Below are 25066 nucleotides of genomic sequence, written 5' to 3' on the forward strand. Positions count from 1 at the left end.
GATATCGAAAATCCAATTACGTGGACGTCTATGCTCGGTGCACGGTAGACATCCTAAATTCGTTTTTGATTTAACCGAGTGGTTCGGCATGTCCAGAACTCGCTCGATAGAGCTTCGATTCTCTGATTTCTGATTCGGTTACTTCCATCTCCGTGGAGTTCCTAGGCTATAACCATGAAGCGAATTCGAATCGACGAGACGTCAGCGTGCTTTAACGTCACGACGCGAGATTGGAAAAAATAGAATGGAACGTTCGATGTTCACGTCAATGTCCTTTTTAACGAACTTCAAAAATTCTGTCGAATTCGAATTGATTCTAATCGAACGATAAATCATTTTGATACGACCATCATCGAATCTAATGGAACAAGACAAGGAAGAAAAAAAAACGATAACCATTTCTAATGAACCACTTGTGCTGAAAATTAAATGACAAATGATCGTGATCAACCTTCCCAAAGGGATTCGAAAATCATTTCTATATTAATTATAAGTTCTCAAAGAACCTGCTGTAATATTAGCATATAATTACACTATTCGGATAAGTACAAATAAGATTAGTCTAACGCAAGTGATTAATACATTAACCGTTCGATTTATTTTAATGAACTATTCTTCCCAGACGCGGTTTCAAAGAAAAGCCTTTGCAAATTCAATTTACAAGAGTTCTTTCATCGAAGGAACATCTGCGCGCATTATGCATGTAGTTTGAGATGGTAACGGCCGAGAGGAGAAACTTCAAGTGGAATATACTGTATATTAACTATTATTCAAGTACACACGGTCTTACATATCTTTAGACCGCATTCATTTTCTCCTCGAGCGTAAGAGAAGCTTGACGTTAACACGAAGATCAGAAAATAGATTCCCGTACATTCTATTAGACGTTATTCAAATATCACTTAAAACTCTATTATAAAATCACAAATTCGTCTTCATCTACGTGTGTACTCGTTATAATATATATGTAATATACATCGTTATTCTTTAATGATTACATCGAAGAACAAGAAATTTCATAAAATGAACAGAAAATTTCTGTTGATTTCAACGTAAACAAAATGTCATATTTTTTATTTTATTGAACTCGATTCATATCATATTACTGCACATATATTCTCGTATTAAATAATACGTTATTATCGATAATCCATTTGTTTTCACACAATTTTGATAATTAAAATGCATCGTATATATGTTGAAATATTTTCTCCTTAATACGTTGCACAGTTATATTACTTATAATCGAACAAATTTTATCTCTGCTTCTTTTTTCTTTTCCCTTTTCATCGGAAGATATTTCAACTTGAAACTTTCATCATATCGAAAATATATGTTATATTTATTGAAATTATAATTTTTTATACCTGACCGTAATTAGGAAAATCGAAGTCTTTCTATCTCCGAATTGCAGGAGAATTCGAATGCTTGATGGTTCAAAGGCATTCACATTTGAGTATGTATATCTCTCCGTCAGCATATCGAGAATCCAATCGCTCCTCGACTTCCACGGAACATATCCTCCAAATCGCGAGTGGCGCACGCCCCGACATACGTGTCGTCGTGTCCTCGAATGCTCGTAATACTTCGTGCCAAGATTCATACAACGGTATGTCGAGAGCAACGATATGCTGTGTAAAAGCGAGCTCGTCGTTTCCAAGAAAAACTTCGACCTCCGATGATCGTTCTGAAAGTAAGCCACGAATGATGAAAAAGATTCTTTCCCTTTCGAATCAAAAACGTCTCTCCTTTCTTTCGTTTTTTTTTCTTTTTTTAATCGAACCTACTCCCTTTAAAAGACCTCAAATTTTTCGCGACTTCATTCAAAAAAATCAACATCAGATTTTAAAACATAAAAGATTGTAATATCTGTGATGAAGATTGGTGAAAATACTGACAGTATTTTCTAAAGGGATGAGTTTTCCAAGATCAGATACGTATCTTGATACATACCAATCGAGAATTTTGGGTTATACTAAAAAAATTCATAACATATTAACCTCGAACTCTAGAAACGTAATTTTTCTTGCTGAATAATCGAGAAAGATTAAATTTTTATTGAAAGAAAAAATATAGCAGGATCATAATTGATGTTTTACAAATCCAATACGTACACAATACGTTTATGAAAGGACAATAAGAGGCTCTAAGACTTTCCAACTTCTAACTTATCTAATCAAATCCCACAAGAGAGAAAGATAAAAGAACAAAATTGAAGAAAAGAGCTCTTTCTTTCTCTCTTTATCTCTCTCAAGAGATTCGCACCTTTTACCGGTTGTCCGAGACGGAGATGAAAATTCGTATGACGCTGCAAAACGACTTGCGTTGCTGTAATGATAGGCCATTAGAGTTCTTAATGACGGCCGATCATAGATGAGAAAGCAAGAGAGAGAGAAAGAGGGAGATGTTATTACGCGTTAGCATGCATAACGATGTAATCATACGAGGTAATGACTCGACACAATTGCCACATGAAAGAGAAAAAAAGAAGTATCGTCAATGTTAAAACCAATATATCACTTTCGAAATAAATCTGATAGATCTTACTACTGGTATCTTATGTTTGATCTAACTAAAATCGAAATGAAATCACATACAAGTTCTATGCATAAACAATAAATTCTAATCAACTTCAGCAGTATTAGAATCATACTGAAAGTTACATTATTAAGGACGACGTCATGACTGTCATGACTATTTTGATCACGAACTTTTCCCATATGTGGTTCGTCGAAGTGGATGCAAAATGAGCTTCGCCAACCAGGAAAATTGCAGGGAAATTGCAGGAAAACAGAAAGAGAGGAACAGAGAGACGGAAGGGTGGTAAAGGGAGACTCGATATTAGCAGATAGGCATACGGATAATGAGAGAGAGAGAGAGAGAGAGAGAGAGAGAGAGAGAGAGAGAGAGGGAAAGAAAAAAAGATGAAAGTTGAAGGTGAAGAAAAGAGAAGGAAAAAAATGTGAATCTAGTAATTTCCGATGTAATAATAGCCTCTCTCCCCCGCTTCCACTTTTCTCATCTTCTATCTCTGTTGTTCCTTCCTTCTCTTTTTCAGCACATGCAAAACGAGTACGATAAAACCCGGGGATATTGCCTTATTCAACGGCCGTTGAACGCAACGTAGCGACTGCAAAGAGGCTTTGTTGTAGACTTCCCTCTTTCCCCATTTTCTCCGACACCCCTCTGATCGCGATGCAAAGGGGAATTCCTGCTATATTTGCTTGCATCTCGCACGATATTCGAACTAAGAAACGACAGCGATACGACGAAGAACTGACGACTTCGAGAGTGGCGATAGCAATGAAAAAGACTCGCGATATCTAAATGAGCAAAGCGATAGGGTTAAGAATTTTGTATAAAAGACGAGAGAAAAAATAGAAACAGAAAAAAAATTCCGATAAAACGTTAATAATCATTTGCATTAAAATTTATATCAAGGTTATTTTTAATTTTTACTTTCTATGTTCGATATCTCCTATGAACATACGCGCTTTATCGAAAAAAAAAAATTTTACCTCGTAGCAATATCCATGAATAGTAATATAAAAAAAAAGGTAAAAAAAAAATATCAAAAATCCTTCACTGGATGATCGTCACTCTGGGAGTACTTGCGGATATTTTTCGACAACCTACATCGCAATAGCCCGTTGGAGACTATGCGAGAGACCATTGGAGAACCAGAGAGGGAGAGAGAGAGAGAGAGAGAGAAATGATTAGGTCCTCAATGACAGGAAAGACAATTTCCAACGGGAATCGTAGCGCTATAGAACAATCGATGACCCACTTGGGACACCAAAATACGAGCGCCACTGAAGTTTTAAAACCCACAAAGGAATAGTTTAAAGGTGTCGGATTGTGGCCTCGACTATCTTTCTCTTTTTCTTTACGCCCACATGTCGTTCTTTCCGATCCCCCGCCTTCCATCCTTTTCCTTTCTCCACAATTTCATTCCCGTAAGGTCGTAACCCCTTTCCTCTGTCTACTTCCATAGCCTCCAAAACGACACTTTCACGCTGAATTCTTAACGCCAGAATATGCCTACCCCCTCTTCTATCATTTCTTCGCCAAGAACGAAAATAAATAGTTTTATAAATACAACGCGATATCAAAAGAACTTCGAAATGAATGACTCAAGGATCACGTGAAACCTGTTTTATTCATTAAAACTCGTTTTACGAATAAGCATGTGAAAACGATCGTTGAAACTGATAACTTTATGATCGACCCCGCCTTTCGTGATATCCTTTCTTTTTATTTAACATAAATAAACGATTTCACTTTATTTGCTCTTATGCAAACTTGTTTTGCCGATTAACATAGGCAAAGTTAAACGATCATTAAAATTGATAACTTTACGACTCACTTCATCTTCTTGGACTTTAACGTTTCGCGTAAACGATTCTTTCGCATGAATCACGATTAAATTCAATCATACGTTTCGACCGAACTTGTTTCACCAATGAACACCGCAAGATGATCATTAGGAAATTAATAACTATGATCGATTTCAACGAAGATTCCATCCTCGTGTAGTTTAAATAATTTTTTTTCTTCGCGAATTCGTCGTGATGAAGAAATTAAATTTGTTTATTTTGATACTGGAATAATTATTTACTCTGTATAAGAAGACACATTTGCTAATGATATAATGAAGCCTTACGTATATATTCGCAAACCCGATAAAAGGCATTTGAACAAATTAGTGAAAAAAGGATGAAGAAAGAGAGGGAGAGAGAGAAAGAAGGGATATCGATCGATATACGATTACGAGAATTCAGGAATTCGTAACTATTCCAAATATTTCGTTTAAGAAATGCTCCAAAGAAAGGAAGAAGGAGGGGTTGTGAAAGGGTCGACGGGGTATTTGAAACCACGTTACCTAATTACGTACGCGGAGAAACGTGCGACAAGGACGAAAAGAAAAATCGTCACGAAGTTACTGGAAACTTGCCTAGAACGTTGGCACAAAGTTCTTAATTAATCCTATTAATTAGATACACTGTGTTGCAGGTATTCTGTATCCGACACGAGGGAAAGAGAACGAAAAAAAAGAGCAAAAGAGGAAAAGAGAAAGAAGGAAAAAGCATCTCGAATCGCTACGTTTATATTCGATCGCATATATGTACGTTCTTGATTGATAAAACTTTTCTATCTGTACTAACGCGCGTCGCAGTTTGTAGATTGGCGGTGTGTGACGACGATAACCGCGATATTAAATGCGGTTGCTCGATCCGTACGAATACGGAAATCGAACCAATTCGTTCGGCTGTTCCGATAATAATTGATAGTACGAAATAGATGGAAAATAAATGCAGTAACGTTAGTTATGTATTATTTATGTTATATGAATTCTCTCTCATAAGTTGATTAGAATATCTAAATATAATGTAGAATTAATTATTCAAAGGGATGATTTTCGTATAAATAAATCGTAAGTTGTACTTTGATCCATTGATCCTTTTACGATACTAATTCCGTGTAATTTTGAATAAATCGATGCTTCCTGAATTGACTACGACGTTATTAGAAAAATTACAATACCTGCTGAACCGTCGTCTATCGATCGCAATCCATCAAGAATTCAGTTAACGAATGAGAAAAATGGGAACAATTAATAAAACGCGAAACGCGTCGATTTGGTGAGAGCTCTAACATTCTGCACGTACTCGTTCATCCACATTTTTGAATAAAGTTAATAAAAACTCAATCGCATTTTAACAAATCGAACGAGGTAGGAATATTTTTGTCCTCTCTCTCTCCTATACATTTATAGCTTATATCGAGTAGAATATGTTCGAACGAATTACCAACGAATTTCTAAATAATACGAATCGTCGTAGTAACGAGTGCAAATCGTTGCTTAAAAAAAAAAAGAAGAAATAGAAGAAAAAGATAGAAAAGAAAATGAAACAACGGGTGTCTATTCTCTTTGTCTTGGGAAATAGGAAAACTGAGAAAGGGAAAGAGAAATGGAAAGAGAATAAAAATGAGTGACAAAAGGAGAGAGAGAGAGAGAGAGAGAGAGAGAGAGAGAGAGAGAGAAAGCTAAAGAGAATTTACCAACGAAAGGATTTCCGTTAGGAACGCAATTAAGTGCTGTAATGAGATTCCTACGACGGTGGATCAGCGTCTTTTCGATATACGTTCGTAGACCAATGTGAAATTCGAAAACGATCTAAGTTAAATGAACATTTTCCCTCCCACCTCTTGTCTCTCTATCTTCTTCTTTCTCACTTTAGATATCTCGAGAAGAGAGCAAGGAGATCGGATGTCATTCGTACGCCTAATTAAACTTTCGTCCAACCCAGGACAGACTTTATATATATATATATATATATATATATATATATATATATATATTGTGTGTGCCTCTACATGTACGTATATACGGTATAATATATACATGTGTACGATAAATATCAAAGTTTATAAGATATTGTAAAAAAATATAAAAGAAGACATAGAAAATGGTGAAAAATAAAAAAATAATCATAGTTAGATAAAGAGAGAAAGAATAGACAAAAGACAAATAAAACTGTAAGTGAAAGGGTGTTCTTGCTTTGCTTGCACGTAGCTCCGATTAAATTGCAAAGTAATTAAATTATGTATAAGAAGGTAACGGCCTGTATAATGCTAGTGAGACTTTCCGGGTCTTCCTCAAGTTTCAATTATATTCTTAGGAAAGTCTCTAATACATTCGTTGGAAAGCTTCAAACCCCTTCGTACGAGTAGTTACGAGAACATTTCCTTTTTTCTTTCTTTTCTGCTTATTCCTCTTCCTTTCTCGCAAAATAAACTTATGATTTTTAATCCTGGGAGAAGATAAAGATCAACTTGTTTACCTGGTTTATTAAGAATGTTTAATATACTTCTATTAATTAAATTTTGATTCTATGAATTTTTGCCTCTATAGTAAAAAAGATACGACTTTTATCCGTAAAAATGAAAAAAAAAAAAGAAAAAATCTAAATCTTCTCTTGTCGAGATCGAAAAGAAATCGAAAAGAAAATTCTCTATAATCTTAGAAAGAAACTTGAATTCTTACGTATTCGTTGTACGAGAAGATCAAAGGAATAGCAAAGAGTCCAATAAAAAACCGGATGTCTAACGAAAGGAAGAAACGCCAAATTTTACGTACCAATTCCCTGATATATATTCCTTGTGAATGTAAAAAAGGATGTAAGTACATCGCTTTACACTTTTCTCACATCCCTATTCGATCGACATCGAGCCACGAACATTAGGATTGGTGAATCGGAATACGGACTCCATAAAATTTCATCTTCCGTTCGATATAAATGTTGCTACGTAAGTATATACTTACATATGTAACTACATGTGTAATAACATCTGCTTCTTACATTTATTTAAATATGTAGTAATATGTTTTGGACCGAATGGCAAGATAGAAAATACGATAGAAAATTTTCTGGCATCTTCGCAGACACACCTTACTGTTAAAACAGCTTTAAATAAGGTCAGAATATATAATATATTTGCTTTTCAACGTGAAAATTCTTCGATATTGCGTACCTTCGGCTAAAGCGTCACCTAGAAAACGATCACACATTTTAGCAAAATGCCTCTGGCAAGAGTTTCATGTAACTTCACCAACGGTCGTCTGACTCGTTCCGACGTAAATTCGAAGAGGACTTTGGTCCCGAAGCACGTGAAACTGACGTGAACTGTCCGATCGGTCAAAAACAGACGAAATAAACCGACGAAGTGCATTCCTTCGTACAACTGAGATTGAACGAGCGTCTCGTTTATACCTCATTTATTTCTACGTACATTTGGAACGAAATAATTGTATGTTTTGAATTGATTAGAATTAATGCATTTTAATTATGAGTATAAATGCATTTTCTATACAATTATTTTACATTCATTTTTCATAGTATTTGCAATGTTTACATGTTTTCATTAGCGTGAATATAATTCTTTAAAAAAAAAAAAAAACATCAAATATGAAAAATATATGTAAAATTAAGGAGCATTGAAACTCTTTTAAATTGCTTTATAATTTCCTTAAATATTAATTTAAGTAAAAGAATTATGTACGTAAGCAAATAATTTAAGTAATTAAGTTTAAATACTTTTAAGTCATTAAAATATACGAGGTAAAAAAAGGACAAAAGTTATTACAAAGTCAAGTTGAAAATAGAATACAACTTGACAACTTGGTTATAAGTGTCACTTGGCTGATTCATTTGTTTTTCTATGCAAAATAATCGTACTTTGTTTTCTCGACAACGTCGATAATAGCAGCATATAAATTACATTGCATGTGAGTTTGTTATAAAAAAAAAAAAAAGAAAAGAAAAGACAACAATATTTTTTGCGCGTCAATTACTACAAACATATCTTTAAAATGTGTCATTTAATCATAAGTTTCTTTAATAATTAATCATAAATGTTTATCGTATGATCGAGTATGATGTTTAAGCATGAAAAAACTAGTTCAATTCGTAGACATGAAAAAATTAGATTTTTTTTTCGAGATTCTATTCGCGATAGAGTCGTCGAATTTATTCGAATCGATACTCGGCTAAAGTAAAATCATTCTTCCCCTTCTTCATACGACCGCGATCATATCGAACGTTGAAACGTTCCACCCCTTTCTTGCATCTACTATTTCTCTCTTTCTCTCTTTCTCACTTACGTAACTGAACATCAGGCTGAAGCATGATGTCTGTAAACGCAAATTAGATCTAGAAAACGACTGCTTCGCGTTGATCGCATCGGTCCCGAAACACAAAGGCAAGGCAAATTGAATTCCGAGATTGAATTCCGACCAATTTCGACCTAATTTTCGCGACACCCTGTCGTGGCCAAGCTTGACGAGAATTTCAGACAAGAGAAAGAGAGAAAGAGAGAGAGAGAGAGAGAGAGAGAGAGAGAGAGAGGGATTTCCAGAACTATTGGCACATCGTTCGAAATTATTCTACGGTCGTAACTCGCTTTGCACATCGAAGAAGACACAACGTGCTCGAGTAAGAAAATCATTACAATGGTCTATAAAAGATAATATTTGTTCATTTCTACAATAACTATATTACAAAACAATTAATAAAAAGCAATTGTTCAAGAAATTTACTTAGATAAAATTAAACAAAAAACAAATCACATCTTACGTTATCTATTAAAGAATGGATTTGTTAAATCGGCAATAAAGGTATTTTTTTCTCTTATTTTCAAACATTTCAAGTTTTCCGTGAAATAAAGTGAGTGAGCGTGATTCTGATTGGCCGATAAAATAATGGCGAATATCGCTATTAAATCAAACAAGTTCGTGCCACATTCAACATTGGCTCCAACAACGTATCCACCCTTTTCATGGTTACAGCCACCAGTATAGATCAGGCAGGCGCACGCGAGCGTATCTAGAATCGTTAGATTATTCTTTTCCTCGCAAATAAATCGCGTGCGCGTCTAAGTAGATAACTCTAGTTATGGCTGCCATCAATTCAAGAAACTAAATTATCTCATGAATTTAGAAAAATAATCTACGAAAAAAAATGATGATGATGATGATGATGATGATGATGATGATGATGATGATGATGATGATGATGATGATGAAAAAAATTCTCAATAAGAGAAGTTTTTATTCTCATCACATTTTAACAATTAAAAGAATGTCTTATAAATCTTAAGAAGATTAGATTACCTTCTATTATATCTCTATAATTTTTTACAGTTGCCGAGAAATAATTTTATATTAGTAAAATTAAATTTTAATAATCTTATATTTAATTTATAAATTATTGCAATTAATTATTAATGTTAATGATATCATATTTAAATAATTTCATAATAAAGCGCAAAATTAGCCTCATGAAGGTTTGTACAAAGATGTATTGCTCGGTCCACATGCATTAATAATTAATAAGCTCGATAAACATTATAAGTGTATATCACTAGGTCCCCTCGATGAATCATTATTTTTTAACAGAAATATCACGATAAAAATCATGCTAATAATAGCTATGAGTAAATTATTAATATCGATTAATGGAAATAAGAGAGGAAGAAAAAGAAAAAAAGGCAAGAGAAAAGTTTATTATCAGTGTTAGTTTTTTCTGTAAAATTGTAAAAACTCTTTCGCGTTGGAAATCGAAATAAATCGAGTTATGAATAAAATCGAGATCATAGGCAAATTTTTTGCATTAAAAAAATTTCGTTCATGGTGGTGATCACGAACGCCGATCAGAAACGTACAGGTGTTCTATATTTTCGCGAAGCTAATCCTTTCCGACAAATTGAATCGCCCTGGAGACACCGTTAAATCATCGAAATCGAATCACGCGCGAGATTATTTTTGAAGAAGAGATTCGTCGAGGAAAAACTAGGACGAGTCTCGTACACGCTTAGCGAGAACACCAACCGTTGGATCTTTAAACGAACGTCTACAAACGATATTAGATGTTCGATAAAAGTCGAAAAGAAAAATCTGAAAGGATCTTTACCGTCGATGAGAAATTTCTACAAAATTCATCGAATCGAGGAGAAGGTGCTTTAATTTCGCACGAAATAAGCGTATTTTCCGAGCTCTCTTGAACAGAGAAATAGATTAGAAGCCGTTAAAAGCGAAAGCACGTACCGGTCACATTTTCCAATTACGTACGTGTACGCGAGTAGTTTGGACCACGCTTCCGTGAAGTCCTTTATTCGATGCTACGATATCCCCAGGATATCGACACGAGATACTCTTTTTTTTATACTTCCGTTTGACCTATTTCGATATCGTAAAAATCTACGCCCGATGATAAAGATCGCCAGAAGAAAGGACGCATTCGAGCTTTTCTTTCAACGATATAACGCATACATAGACGAACAAGAAGAGAAGAGAAACTGAGATTGCGCAAGACGAAATTCGCACTACTCGCTCGTTCTAATTTTAAAGATCGGCTACATGCTTCGGTAATTTTATCAACCCGATGCAACCGCGAATGTACTTTCTCTACACCTGTCGATCGCTATTTGGATCAAAACGTCCACGATATCTTAATAATTAGCGTTAACGTTGAACTATGGACATTATATTCTTCGTAGTTTTATAAATATTCCATGTTGAAAATTTTTCTAACTTGTAACACGCACAGCTCCGTCTCCGTGTAAAAACGTTTCTCTAATTTCGTATCGAGTCACTATACAAACGAATATTTTCGGGACATCTGTTGCGCACATGAGTTACGACTTAACCATAAGGCAGCCCTCACACCGGTATAACGCTTTCTACGTTTTAGATTTTGTTCTATTTTCTTTAAGGTATTCTCATAACGTTTGTAAACAACCGATAAAGTTGTCTTATTCTAAATCGTATAATGCTACGTCGATAATATCTTCATAATTTCTTGTCTTATCGATAATATTATACATACATCTAATCTGTCGGTAATCTATAATTCATTAATCCGTCGATAATCTGTAATTTTCTAATATCGACCAAGTTTGTTCTTTGATCTTAGAAATAGGATAAATACGCTGGTCGATGATGGCTCAATAATAAAATAAATGCTAACGATTAAAATAGTTCACAAGTTATTTTATAAAACACCTTCCAAGCCAAACGAGTACAATGAGTCAAGAGACAAGTGAGTCAAGGTCAAAAGGTGTAATTTCCTCGGCGAAACTACAAAACGACGCGCTCTTTTCTCGACTACGATTGCGTAGTAGAACGCGAAAAATATGACGGAGATCTCTCCCATCATATTCCAAGAAAAAGAAAACGATAAAGAATTGTCGATGATTACGAAGGAGCAAAACTGCAAGCTATTTCCTATCTCTCTACTTTTCTTGGCTTTGTTCATCCTCGACGAAACGCTGCTTCTCGATTTAAATTTTTAAAACAAAGACGCGATAACGTGAAGCCTCCTATTCGTCAAATCAACTTGAACGATTCAACGGACCAATCGCGAACGGGCATCAGGAGAATCGCTAGACGGCGCGTTTTTCGACGATTTCGCTGAAACGAGGATATGTTTCATTGATTTAAAAAAACTTATATTAAATTACATCATAAATCATGGACCAAAAATTGGAATAAAGAGAAAGGTGAAAAGAAAATAACGAAACACAGGACTCACCTTTTCGAGACATTCCTGTCCGATGGCTTTGGGGTCGACCTGAACCTCGAGGATGACGGAATTAGCTTGGCTCACGAGGCACCACATATTTCTTCTTCTCTTGCCACCCAGACAGCTTCGACAAGGAGACAGAGAACAGGTATTTCGTTACGAATCCCGTGACACTGTGTACAAAGAAAGGAAAAAAGGAAGGATAGGATACATAAAGGAATAAGAGAAGGGAAAAATAAACAACACTCGATGTAATATGCCCTTGACGAAGAACAATCGTAGGGAGCTTCTTATGATGATGACAAATAAACGATAGACTTCTCCCTCGGCGTGTTCTCGTTCTCAATCCGAAGACGATCGTAATAGGACGGTGTCGCGTCCGTTGTCATAACCAGAGATTTTTTAAAATGCTCCTACCCGCACACCTGTCACCGCGTATGCGCACGCGACGACAACCTTCTCGTAGGTCGGCAACGTGCTCACGCTTCCACCGAACGAAAGCGTCTCGTCGTCTTCCATTTCTCGGCGCGGAATGACAGACTGAAGCTCCGTTCCGCTTGGCGTGGATTAGTTCGCAAAATCGAATCACCTTCCGGCGACTATCGAATGGCGCTACTTGCGCCCGCGACGCACGCACGTATTTACAACGCGTCGGCCACCAAAGGACTGTCGCGCGGTGGAGTGGGGAAACTCTCGCGTACCTGCACAGCTGATTTCCCCACTCCATAGATTGTATACGTACCAACGGGGAGAGCCACGTACGTTAGCCAATCACGTGCTTCTACCAACGCGTCATCTTGTGCCTTGTCGATGAATCTCTCACTTGATACATATATGTTACATTATTTTATTTTGAAACATTTTAAGAATTTTTAGCTTCGAGAGAAAAGTTTGGAATATACAATATTTATTCGCAGTAAGTATTTATGTATTAATCTCTTTTAAAGAAATTTCTTCTTTTTTTACAAATTGAGAAAGTACGATATGATCGAATTTCAACGATTTTTCTCTCGTGTTATTTTTTTGCATTATCTCTATCACGCATGCTTCAAATGTTGCGGGCACGTCGAAAAGTTATAGTTTGTAGACTTTTCAAGGTCATGCGTTTCTCAATTATGCAACCATAAAAATGAAGGTTAATGTATATAAATCTATCTAAAATAGAATGAAAGTAAATATTCAATAATGTTGCGACGTATGATACAGATATTTTGATTATACGTTAAAGTTACAATCACTGTTATGATATAAAACACGAGTTAGAAAATATGATGTTATCGTTTTTTTTTCTTTTTTATTATTTTGAACATTAATACTGTACAGACAATTAACCAACTTACAGAGACAGGGTATACACGCGAGGTAAGCTTATTTATATTTTTTAAACTTAACAAAGCATATAATATTTAAGGAATATTATATTTCTACATCGTCGCAAGGTTTACATTGGATTGGGAGCTTATTTGTAAACCTAGAGAGGTTGTAGATGACACAAATATGATTTTGTCCTCGATGTTATAGATCATGGAATGACATCTACCAACATACATTAACATTGTACAATTTGTTACCACCACCTTAAACTGTACTAATAAATATCCATGTTTAAATTTCTATCTGTCGTCCCTAGGCCCTGAAACGGCAGGTAGAGAACGTTTCTGTATCTAAACTTCTACCATTCTCATTATTGTGCTAATTCTGTGACTGTTTATATTGGTGGTTGAAGCTTGGTAATAACATAGTTACAGTTACATTTATTGTCGCGTAATGATTGCAGAAAAGACTCTAAGAATTTAAATATTACTGTCTATGACTGTCTAAACAGTACACATATATATAGATTTAACGGTGATAAATATGTTTTAAGATATGATATAGCAAAGAATATTTAATGTACATGTATAGCATAAAATGTAGTATTTATAATCATTGAATACATTTCTTAGAGTTTACATTTCTATGCGATAATTCACGTGCAATTGTGGCTTAATGTCGTACACCAACTCCAAGATTTTATGCATTACCTAATTACAAACAATAAATATATCGTTCTTAAAGAGAATATCACTGTAAAATTTAATAAATATGGAGGATTACTTACTGTATCTTTGTGCACAGAAATGGCTTTATTCATTTCATCAATCTTCACTCTGGTATCAGCTTCAATACGTGCAGCTACATCTTCTTTTGAACCCATATGCTATTGAAATACATAATTATTATCCAGAATGATATTTATCATTTGATAACTTCATAATATATATATTTTCAATACATATATAATTTAATAAATACAATTATATAATTTAGATTACGCTTAAAATATTTACCTTGGCTTCAAATCGACGAAACTGTTTTTCTCGTTCCTGTCTATATTTTTCAATTTCATCTTGAGCTTCTTCTTTAGCTTGCTTTAATCTACGAGCTTTACCTATAATATGTAAATACAAAATTTATAAATACAGGATGTCCTATACAAGATATCACATATAAACATATATGAACTTAAAAAATATGATTTCAGATTAATTTTTATTACAGATATCTTATTTGATCTTAAATGTATACCAACATAATACTGTACACCACCATGTCTCAAAACGTTGAATGACAAATCTGCATCACACATTTACACGATAGATTTAAATTTTTATTTATATAAATAAAATTTCTATATCACTTTTAGCAAACAAGGGTTACACCCAATTATAAATTAGTTAATAATAGTTCTATGTTAATTAGTTTTGCACGATCCTTGCGATAGATAATGAATCACAACTGTTAGAAAAAAACTCACGCTTTCTAGCTTCCGCAACTTTTTCAGCAGCACGTTTTTCGGCTGCTAAAAGTTGTTGAATACCTTGCGTCTGACTAGCCATCTTTGCGAATGAAGGGAATAGCGAACAGTAGTATAAGGAATTATAAATCGATCATATGACTTTGGAGCTTCCGTTTTCTGCCCCGCCTTAAACGATGGCGCTCTACCTCGTGGTCTCACGTGGTTATTGTTTCACTTACTCTTTATCCGACAATGAATATACACACAACGTATTATTGTATAAACTTCTGGAGTTTGATACTGGAAGAAGTCTAATTGGCCGTTGCCCCACTCTTATTTGATGTAACTTTATATCACACGTAATATCCCTATTGGCAGAGAGGATCTTATTAATTAAGGTACTGTTCGTCAAATCGTTGATTTTATAATGGTTTACGCCAACAATGACTACATACGTAATTCTTATACAATTTTGATGAAGAAGGTCTCATTTTAAAGATGAAGATTTAAAGAAGGACATAGCTTTTCGAATTTTTATAAAAACTTTATTTTCATTGAAAAAAATCGTGTCAATAAATGATGCTTCTTCGAGAATAATTTATACATAAAAATAAAGCTTTTTCAAAAATTCGAGAAAGCCATATCCTTACTTGCATCTTCATCTTTAAAATGAGACCTTATTCATCAAAATTGGTTAAGAATTACGCCTGAATTCGTTCTTGGCATTAACACTGTTTTCGACATTTTTCGAGAAAAAAGTTTCCTATAGTGGCGCCTCTTAAACTTTGCGGTAAGAGAAAGAAGTTCTCTCTTTACAAACGTCTAAGATCAAACAATTAATACTTTCGATAATTTTACAATTATTTCAACGATGTATAATGTACATAAAGTTATCTCCGATGCGTAACAAGAAGAAAAAATGTTTCGATATTAACAAATTAGATTTTACTCTGCGGACTTCGAGAGCAATGAAATTCTTTTGTATCTTTCGTCTCTGGCTCAAACTCCAGATATCTACATAGATGTTACGTAAAACACGTATCAATACCATATGTATAAATTAATAATGTAATTATTTTACTGCGAATTAAGATAACAAAACGAGATAATATTAAGAATGCTCACTTATACAAAACTGTTTTCTTATACAACAAAATATTAAATTACAATTCTTTTTTATTTATGATATATAAAAACAACAAATATAATTTATTTTACAGTATTTAGGTTATTTACAATATACGATTACCCTGAATATTTTGTCTAGTGTTTATCAAAATCTTCTCTTGTCGTTTCTTTTCTTCCTTGAATGCTTCTTTGTTGGCTTTACGTTCTATTCTCCTTTCCTAAAATTATGATTATTATATGAAAATGAAATGAAATTACTATATATATATTTGATACTATATTTTATATTTGAAAATTCATAAAAGATCCAGTAGACTTCATTACCTTTCTGTATTCTTTTAATGCTTTTTTTCTTTCTTTTCTTTCATCAGGAGATTCATCTTTAGGTCTTATACTTAAAATACTTAAAGTAGATCTCATAGTCTCTGCTACAGATCGTGTATCTGTCAATTCTTTATCTTTATTTTGTAAATTAAATTGTGCTAATGCTTTTGAGGTTAATTTTCCTGCTGATCCATCTAATACATCTTTTGGTATACCAGTTTTAGGATGAATTCTTATTTTGCTTGGAGCCTTCTAGATATAGTAAAAATGAAATTGTGTAGTATCCAAGAAAGCTATCGAAAAATTGGATAATTAAAGTAAATAATATTCTTTAATAGCTTACTTTTTGTTCTACAATAAGTTTAGGATGATTATAAATATTACTGTATGTGCTCAGAATACTTTCACAATCCCACTTCTCTTTCTCTCTAACATCAACAACTAACTTTACTAAATCATTTTCATCAGAACTGGAGTATTCTTGTTCTACAATTTTCATTCTTTCTCGCATAAGTTCCGCTACATTTTCCGTCTGAGAACGATAATACGTGTAATATCTATTTAAATAATGTACATATAAAAATTAATTGTATACCTACATCTTCTTTTTGTAATTTTTCAAATTCTTTGGCACATTGTAACACAATACTTGAATCAGGTGCAACATGTCCTTCTATCTCATCCCAATCCAGAGCACCAATCTCATTATCATCATATACACTATACATCTAAAAAAGAAAATTATAATTATTAATGTTATTTTTACATGTTGATAGTATAATAATAAACATATTTATAGAAGATACACACTTTTTCAAATTTTTCATCCAACAGTGCCAGTTGTTCATTCCTTCTCATTACACTACTACTCATTGAGTATTCTGTGAATCTTGACTTTGTCTCTTCATCCTTGAAAGTATGTTGAGGACTATTTAAGCTACATACTTCATCTCTTTCTTCATCAGAAAGTTCCATGTGACCATTAATTGAAGCATCGACGTCTTCTTCCTCGCTAAATCCATCTTCTACAAGTTCATACAATAACATATATAAAATATATATATATAATACATAAAATACAAATATATAATTTATATTATATAATAACCATATTCCTCATCTTCAAAGTCTTCTTCATCACAACATCCAGCATTTGCCAATTCTATAAAATTGTCTTCTAATTCATTTTCTGGATCATCAAAATCAAAATCATCATCCAAAGCTGCTACTATATCTGGATCTATATCTAATCTAAGTCCAGAAACTGGTGCAGCTTTGTTTAGTAAACCAACTTTCTCTTCAACATTTGAAGCAAATACAGATGATGGTAAATTAAGTTTATGATCTTCCTTCTTTTCCTCTTTGCTAACATTTACAGGATCAACATGTACCCATTCAACATCCAAAGTATTAACATCTTTTAAATGTTGTAAATAATCATAATCATCATCAAAATATATTCCATATTTTTGCTGTTCTTCTACACGTTTTTTCTTATCCAATGGTTTCTTTTCCAATTTAGTAGCTTGTGTTTCGCCAGCTGGCACAAGTACTCTTTGTGGTGCTGTTTCATCAGCTATCAATGGATCTTTTTGTGAACGATGTACTAAATGGAATGTGACTGAATTTTTCTTGTCAATAAACTTTTTTGATTTTCCCTTTGGCTAATTTTATAATAAAAATAACATAAAAACGTGATTAACCTATACTTCAAATATGTCTTCTAAAATTAATAAAAACTCTCATACTCACCATCTTTTGATATTATAATACACTCAAGTAAAACTGATAATGTATTCAAAAAACATGAAAAATTGATAACTTTTTATCTGTGTAGATATTTACTAACTGATCCTTCTATTCCAATTCACTAACTTAGTTGTGTTATATACAAGGGCATAAGCTACTCAAGCTTATTGACTGATATGGCGGTGTTTCCCTTCCATACTTGTAGTTCATATTTTGTCCATACTTGTCGCTGAAGTCACACACGCTTTGAGGGAAAGGTTATGAACTACTTTAATATACAAAAATAATTGTCGATAGTTCTAGTATTAGATAAGACTAGACGACGCTAACACGAGAAGGGGTAGTAATGGAATATTGATGTTTGAAAAACGTAACAGAATCGGAGAATAAAAAATGGGGTTATTTGATCGGTTAGCTAATCTTCTAGGCCTAAGAAAGAAGGAAGTAAACGTTTTAGTAGTGGGGCTTAACAACAGTGGTAAGTCGACGGTCATAAATAATTTCAAACACGAGGATGACCGTTGCATAGACATAGTGCCCACGGTTGGGTTTAATGTCGAAAAATTCTCATGTAAGTTAAATATTGAGGATTGAATGACGGTGGATGCTTTTTACAGCACTCACATTTCTCATTGCACTCACTTGTTATTACCAAGATCGATGTTCGTAAAAGATCCATTTATTAAGCGTAAAGTTGAAATATCATACATATATGTAATTGTTTTTCAAAACCCTTAAATTACTTTGGTTACATGTGTTTCAATTACATGTGTATAAAATTTTAAATTATAATTATTAATTATAAATTAATTATGTTTATGAATTTAATATATGTATACAAATATATACTAAATAAGGATATTTAAATTTTCAATACATTATATACATACATACATACATATATATATGTATGTATATATATATATAAAAAAATTAAATGACATTTAATTATTATTCAATATTTTCTTTGTCAATTATATCACTTATATCCAACTCTGGTAATTCTTCGAAAGGACTATGATTTTGTCTTGTTGGTATAGGAGTACTAGTATGATTATTCTTCATCTTTTGTAATCTAATTGATACTGGTTTAATTTTTATATTTCTTTGTGCCATTTTGCATGTACTTTCTAGTTTTTCATTTGAACGTAATTTAATGGTAAAGTTATGTAAAGATGATTCATACTGTGATCTTTTCTTAATAGATTTTTTTTGCACTTTTGACAATTTATGAGAATGTGCAGTTTCCATAGGTTCACTTGTACTTGCCTTTCTACCTATTTCCTTTTGTGATGATTGCTTTTGAATTTTTATATTTGTATTCTGCTGATCTAATTTATTATTAATATTATCCTTTTTGTTCTTGTTTTTATTTTTCCTTTGTGATACTTTTCTTTTCCGTCTTTTTTTAGATATTTCTTCTTCAGATGTATCTGAACTTAACAGATAATCTTCCGAGCTGCTGGATTCCTATAAATATTTAGATGTTTATTATATACTAGAAGTAACCTAAACAAGAAAACTGAAATCAATAATTGTTAAACATACACTGATTTCTAATGTAGCATCTTCCTTTTTCATTCTTGTCCATGTAAATTGTGTATTATTATCTTTTAAAATACTGTCAAATGCCGTTCGCAAATCAACAGAATAAAATATTTTTAGAGACTTTCTCAATTGTTTTTCAGTCTCTTCATCATATTCTATACTTCCAATTATTTCAAGTTTGATTTCAGTTGGTCTAACATGTATAGAATCATAACGTAAATAAATTGTGATATTGACATAACTTTCATCTACTTTATCATATACATTTAATAATTCTATTATAAGTAAAGTATATCCCACATTTGGTTGCACATTACAATTACTCAAATTATCAACAGAAGACTAAAATATATATAAAAAAAAAAATACTAATTATTATTCAATTATCAATTTGTACATAGTAATTTTTTTTTAAAGAACATTAATAGTAATAAATACCTTTAATTCTTGATATTGCTGCAATCTAAACATATAACAATTGCAATGATGTTTACAATTTTGTACAAAAGGTATTACATTGTATATTGTATTGAGTGATACTTCAGAAAATAATTGATTTATGTCAACTGACATAGGCATCACCCATTTACCTATCTGTATCTTCTTGCCTTGTTTGAGAAGTTGTATCGCAAATAGATTTTGCTTTTGTTGTTTCCACGATGAATTAAATCCAATTACATGTTCATTTTTAACACTATGTACACAATATAATCCACCATATCTGTACAACTCATAATTTATATTCATTGACACAACCTGATTACTTGTACCAACAATGTTATTTCCGCTATTTGAACTTAAGCTTTTTCTCAGATTATTAAGTTTCACAATTTTTAATTTTTGTCGTAATTGTTTAACAGTATGCTTTAAGTCTTCTATTTCCTTCTCTAATTTTATTCTTTCTGCACTTGATGAATCTAAAATTGACATAACATAATAATTATATTCCAAGTAATATTTTAAAAGGTTAGGTTTAATGTATTGACGTATAAATTATTTAAATTCATACCTTCGGACGAACTTTTAACATCGTCATTATTATTATTGGAAGACGACTTATTTAATTCCATATTACAGTATATTAGTTAAAATTTTATACATATGTACATATTTAAATAAAATCGCGCCAAGAAATTTGTAACTGATGTAGTGCAGTGGTTCTCACTTATTAAGTAGTAAAAGATTAACAGATGATAGACTCCACAAAGTTGAGTAAGCCAAGCGGATATTTATGACTATTTCTATGTAATATGTATTTAATTATATTATAAAATAAACATTCATATATATATATATATATATATATATATATGTGTGTGTTAATTATGCCAAAACAATGGCACCGTCTTTTTTCCAGTCAAAAATGTTAATTTTACTGCATTCGATATGTCGGGTCATGATCGTCACAGATCCCTATGGGAACATTATTACAAAGAATGCCATGGAATCATTTTTATAATTGACAGTAGCGATAAATTAAGATTAGTTGTCGTAAAAGAGGAATTAGATATGCTTCTTCAACATCCCGATATAGCAGGTATAATTTTTACAATTATTGAACATAAAAGCTTAGTTGAAAATATTTTGTAATCTTATCGTTTTAGGACGTAAATTACCAATTCTTTTCTTGGCAAATAAAATGGATTTACCTGATTCATTAACAACTGTTAAACTAGTCTCAGGCCTTGGACTCGAAAAAATACAAAATAAACCGTGGCATATACGTGCAACAAATGCCGTTACTGGTGAAGGATTACAACCAGCTATAGAATGGCTCACGGATCAAATCCGGGATATATATATTAATAAAAGACAATAAGCGAACATATTATCATTCTTAAATCATGCTTAAAATTTTATCTGAAAATTAATTTTATCTCAAATTTTAAGCATTGTTATCTAAAATATTTATGTTTTTTTAATTGTTTTGAATTTGATAAGAGAGAAAACAACGTCCACGTTTTAACAGTATTAGATTATAACATATTAGACGAATCCGTCCAATAGAGCTAATAACAGGATATAGAATATTTAATATTTTAATATTTAATATTTACACTATTTAATTATGCTTTATTCTATTATACTAAACAACTAAATAACATTTTAGTAATATATTTTAATTTCATAATGTGTGTGTTATCGCGCTCTTACTCTAGATGGCGCAATGTATAAAATCGATTTAGTTATCACTTGGTCACGTCTAACCTAGTATTTCTATATATAAAGCCTAGGAGATTATATGTCTACGTAAATACTATCGTTGTATTGACTTATACAGTTTGTCGGAACGCACGTGAACCTACACACTTTATTAAATTATTATTTATCTGCGCAAGTAACGACAAAGAAATAATAAATAAAATGAATAAAAAAAGTTTATTTCTTTTACTTTTAATTGGCGTTGTTTTTAAGTCTATCGAGTGTTCTAACTTGAAAAAATATTCTTTACTTATGCCGAATGTAAGCCCAAACGTGGTAAGTAAATTTTTATATTTTTATGAATGTATATACATATATATATATAAGTGTTACAACATTGTCAGTACATTTTTGTAGTTTAAAATGATTATTGGTATTATATTGTAGTAGAAAATTATGTTTTTTTTAATATGTAGTTTTTTAATAATTATTTTCATAACTTTCTTATTGTTCATTGTCAAAAATGTAACTATGTGATATGAAATATCTAATTGTTATATATTGATAATTAATATAATAATTTTTATTATAATTTATAGCCAGAATTATATTTATGTACTCCGGTAAAAGTAGACCCATCTAGAAATTATTATATAGTTGGCTTTGAGCCAAATGCTACTATGGAAACAGCTCACCATATGCTCTTGTATGGATGTACAAAACCTGGAAGTACCAAGTCTATATGGGATTGTGGTGAGATGGCACATTCTCTTAATAGCCAACGTGAAACAGCTGTTCCTTGCAGCGAAGGATCTCAAGTAAATAACACATAACTTATAATTTTTAAATGTCAAAAATTAAAGGATATATTGATGTCAATATTTTTCTATAATATAGATTTTGTATGCTTGGGCTAGAGATGCGCCTAGATTGAATTTACCAGAGGGTGTTGGTTTCAAAGTTGGAGGTGATTCTCCAATTAAATACATCGTTCTTCAAGTACATTATGCTCATATTGATCGTTTCAAAGATGGTAGTACAGATGATTCTGGAGTATTTTTACATTATATATTACATCCGCTAAATAAATTAGCTGGTGTACTTCTTTTGGGAACTGGGGGATCTATACCACCTAGAAGTACTGAATATATGGAAACTGCTTGTATTCTTAAAGAAAATAAGACTATATATCCTATAGCATACAGAACACACAGTCATTCTTTGGGTAGAGTAATTTCTGGATATGTAATAAAACCTAATTGGAAATGGATTGAACTTGGTAAAAGAGATCCTCTTACGCCACAGATGTTCTATCCTGTGAAAAATAATGTTTCGATAACGATGCACGATCAAATTGCAGCTCGTTGCACTATGCAAAATATGCGCGATACTTGGACTAATATTGGTCCTACGAACGAAGACGAAATGTGTAATTTTTATTTAATGTACTACGTTGAGAATGATGAACCATTGAATATGAAATATTGCTTTACTCCTGGACCTCCAGTTTATTATTGGGAAAATGATGAATTAAGGAATATTCCTGATAAAGAAGCATCGACATTGTAAAGAATTAACGAATCCAGAAATTATACAAATACAAATGGCTTGATTTTACTATTCTCATTGACGAAATAAGATATCATACATGGTTTTAAATTATACGTGTCAATTTGGTGCTATAGGACGAAGTCATGGGATCAAACTATCTTGAATATCTTTTTACTCCATAATTGTATTTCCAATAATGTCTAGGGATAATTTTATTCCAATTTTTTAAAAATCTGATTTAACTGATAATATAATATTAGTTAATACTTAATTTTATCTCAATATTGTTTACAGTCAATAATTAAGTTTTAAACCTCCAATAATTTTTTTCTAATACATTTATTTATTGTGTAATATTTAAGGATAAATATTGGAGGCAAGATAAACAACATATCTGATATATATTAACATAGTAAACAAAACAATTTGTCCTACAGTACAGTCAGTTTTTGCGAAGTATTTTATCGAGAATTTATTTAATTTACTACTTAATTGCTACTTAATTACTACTTAATTGCTACTTAATTAGTACTTAATTGCTATTTATTGTCTTAATTCGTATTGAAAACATTCGAAAATGCATGAACATAACAAAAATAACAATAGTAATATTATCAGTAATATTGGAATCATATCTCTGTAATTGTATATTTTTCGTGTTCAGTTTTCTACCTTAATTTTAGATTATCTATAGTAAAATATTTTTCGAAGAAAAATGAAATGAACTAATCCTATTGCTTGAATGAAATGAAACATATCTGTGATTTTTTTGAAGTTACTAACTTCTTTTTCCTGATTAAATAGATCGAGATGTGATCTATTTAAATATATTTTTTTTGTAATATCTTTTTGAAACTTAAGTATTTTATATGTCCTAACCAATTTAATTGTGTATAAAACTATACCTGATAGACTAGCATATATTTTATTTATATATTTTTGATCTCTACAATGAAATCTCATATATGTCTAATAATCGTAGAAAATTACAATTTCAAGATAGAATTTGATTATATTTTATATAAGTAATTTTGTCAAGAGAAAACTTTAAGAATATCATTGGTATTCGAAAATTTTGTTTTCTTATATTTTTGTGGAACAATGCACACTGTAATTAATATGTAAAAAAAAATATTATGCAATGTTGTATAAATTAATCTTATATAATGATGTTAATTATATTGTCAAATATTTATTTAAATCTTGAAGATATACATATATACACAGAGGGTATATATATATGTATATGTATATATTGCTACATGAATCATCGAGATATCTATTTTCGAGAATGCATAATACAAAAATGGATTTATTGTTTCAAGTCCAACAATATATCTAAAGACATTAAATTTAAATAAAACTCCTACGCATCATACTAAAAGTTCTTTTTTCCGTCGTTCAGCGCAAATTTCCTTTTGTCAGCTAGCTGTTTGTTTTCCTTTTATGCTTACCGACGTTTTTATCAAAAACCTTTTAATAAGTTTTCGATGTTAATCAGTTTAATAAGTATAATGTTAATAATTATTTTTTCACAAAATAATTATTTAGACTAATGAAATATATTTTTGGTCTTAACTTCAACAATTTTCAGTTATTACTTTTTTATTTTACATTATTCATTATAAAATTTTCCATGATTCAAAAGCCCGTTAAAATTATACATCTTTTATAATTGCTTTAATTTAATATTGTTACAGAGACTACTACGTTGTTTTATTATAGATATTAATTGAGATATTAATAATGGTTTATCCCAGAG

At 31.8% G+C, this 25066-nt stretch overlaps 6 protein-coding genes across 8 annotated transcripts in view; 2 read left to right on the top strand and 4 right to left on the bottom strand.

The window, feature by feature from the left end:
* The window catches only part of LOC127067571 (E3 ubiquitin-protein ligase MYLIP), a 111953-nt gene extending 99193 nt beyond the window's left edge, over positions 1 to 12760 (bottom strand). The window contains exon 1 of one of the 2 annotated variants that reach the window (XM_051002652.1): positions 12093 to 12760. In XM_051002652.1, the coding sequence (XP_050858609.1) occupies positions 12093 to 12179 (87 nt within the window). In that variant the 5' untranslated portion in view covers positions 12180 to 12760. The remainder of the gene's footprint in view (positions 1 to 12092) is intronic. The other variant, XM_051002653.1, reaches the window with a different exon arrangement.
* Positions 12761 to 13357: 597 nt separating this feature from the next.
* On the bottom strand, positions 13358 to 15148 carry LOC127067579 (V-type proton ATPase subunit G). Its single transcript, XM_051002664.1, has 4 exons — positions 14881 to 15148; positions 14414 to 14514; positions 14185 to 14283; positions 13358 to 14107 (listed from the first exon to the last, which is right to left on the bottom strand). The coding sequence occupies exons 1-4, from the start codon at positions 14960 to 14962 to the stop codon at positions 14033 to 14035; spliced, it is 357 nt and encodes a 118-aa protein (XP_050858621.1). The 5' UTR covers positions 14963 to 15148; the 3' UTR covers positions 13358 to 14032.
* An 872-nt stretch (positions 15149 to 16020) lies between these two features.
* Positions 16021 to 18229, bottom strand: LOC127067572 (protein LTV1 homolog). Its single transcript, XM_051002654.1, has 7 exons — positions 18067 to 18229; positions 17423 to 17978; positions 17125 to 17339; positions 16914 to 17042; positions 16658 to 16846; positions 16315 to 16566; positions 16021 to 16208 (listed from the first exon to the last, which is right to left on the bottom strand). The coding sequence occupies exons 1-7, from the start codon at positions 18067 to 18069 to the stop codon at positions 16095 to 16097; spliced, it is 1458 nt and encodes a 485-aa protein (XP_050858611.1). The 5' UTR covers positions 18070 to 18229; the 3' UTR covers positions 16021 to 16094.
* A 73-nt stretch (positions 18230 to 18302) lies between these two features.
* LOC127067577 (ADP-ribosylation factor-like protein 6) lies at positions 18303 to 21993 on the top strand. Of its 2 annotated transcripts, none has more exons than XM_051002662.1 (3): positions 18303 to 18541; positions 20969 to 21148; positions 21216 to 21993. In XM_051002662.1, exons 1-3 carry the CDS (start codon positions 18457 to 18459, stop codon positions 21428 to 21430), a joined length of 480 nt encoding a protein of 159 aa, XP_050858619.1. In that variant the 5' UTR covers positions 18303 to 18456; the 3' UTR covers positions 21431 to 21993. The 2 variants fall into 2 exon arrangements, with proteins under 2 accessions (XP_050858619.1, XP_050858618.1); XM_051002661.1 differs by having other exon boundaries at positions 18305 to 18634.
* On the bottom strand, positions 18723 to 20851 carry LOC127067573 (uncharacterized). Its single transcript, XM_051002655.1, has 4 exons — positions 20621 to 20851; positions 20050 to 20528; positions 19612 to 19953; positions 18723 to 19533 (listed from the first exon to the last, which is right to left on the bottom strand). Exons 1-4 carry the CDS (start codon positions 20679 to 20681, stop codon positions 19015 to 19017), a joined length of 1401 nt encoding a protein of 466 aa, XP_050858612.1. The 5' UTR covers positions 20682 to 20851; the 3' UTR covers positions 18723 to 19014.
* LOC127067574 (peptidylglycine alpha-hydroxylating monooxygenase) lies at positions 21949 to 24680 on the top strand. The gene is made up of 3 exons (XM_051002656.1): positions 21949 to 22089; positions 22353 to 22571; positions 22651 to 24680. Exons 1-3 carry the CDS (start codon positions 21976 to 21978, stop codon positions 23320 to 23322), a joined length of 1005 nt encoding a protein of 334 aa, XP_050858613.1. The 5' UTR covers positions 21949 to 21975; the 3' UTR covers positions 23323 to 24680.
* Positions 24681 to 25066: the final 386 nt, after the last annotated feature.

The sequence above is a fragment of the Vespula vulgaris genome, chromosome 11 (assembly GCF_905475345.1).
Source record: "Vespula vulgaris chromosome 11, iyVesVulg1.1, whole genome shotgun sequence".
Lineage (NCBI taxonomy): Eukaryota > Metazoa > Arthropoda > Insecta > Hymenoptera > Vespidae > Vespula > Vespula vulgaris.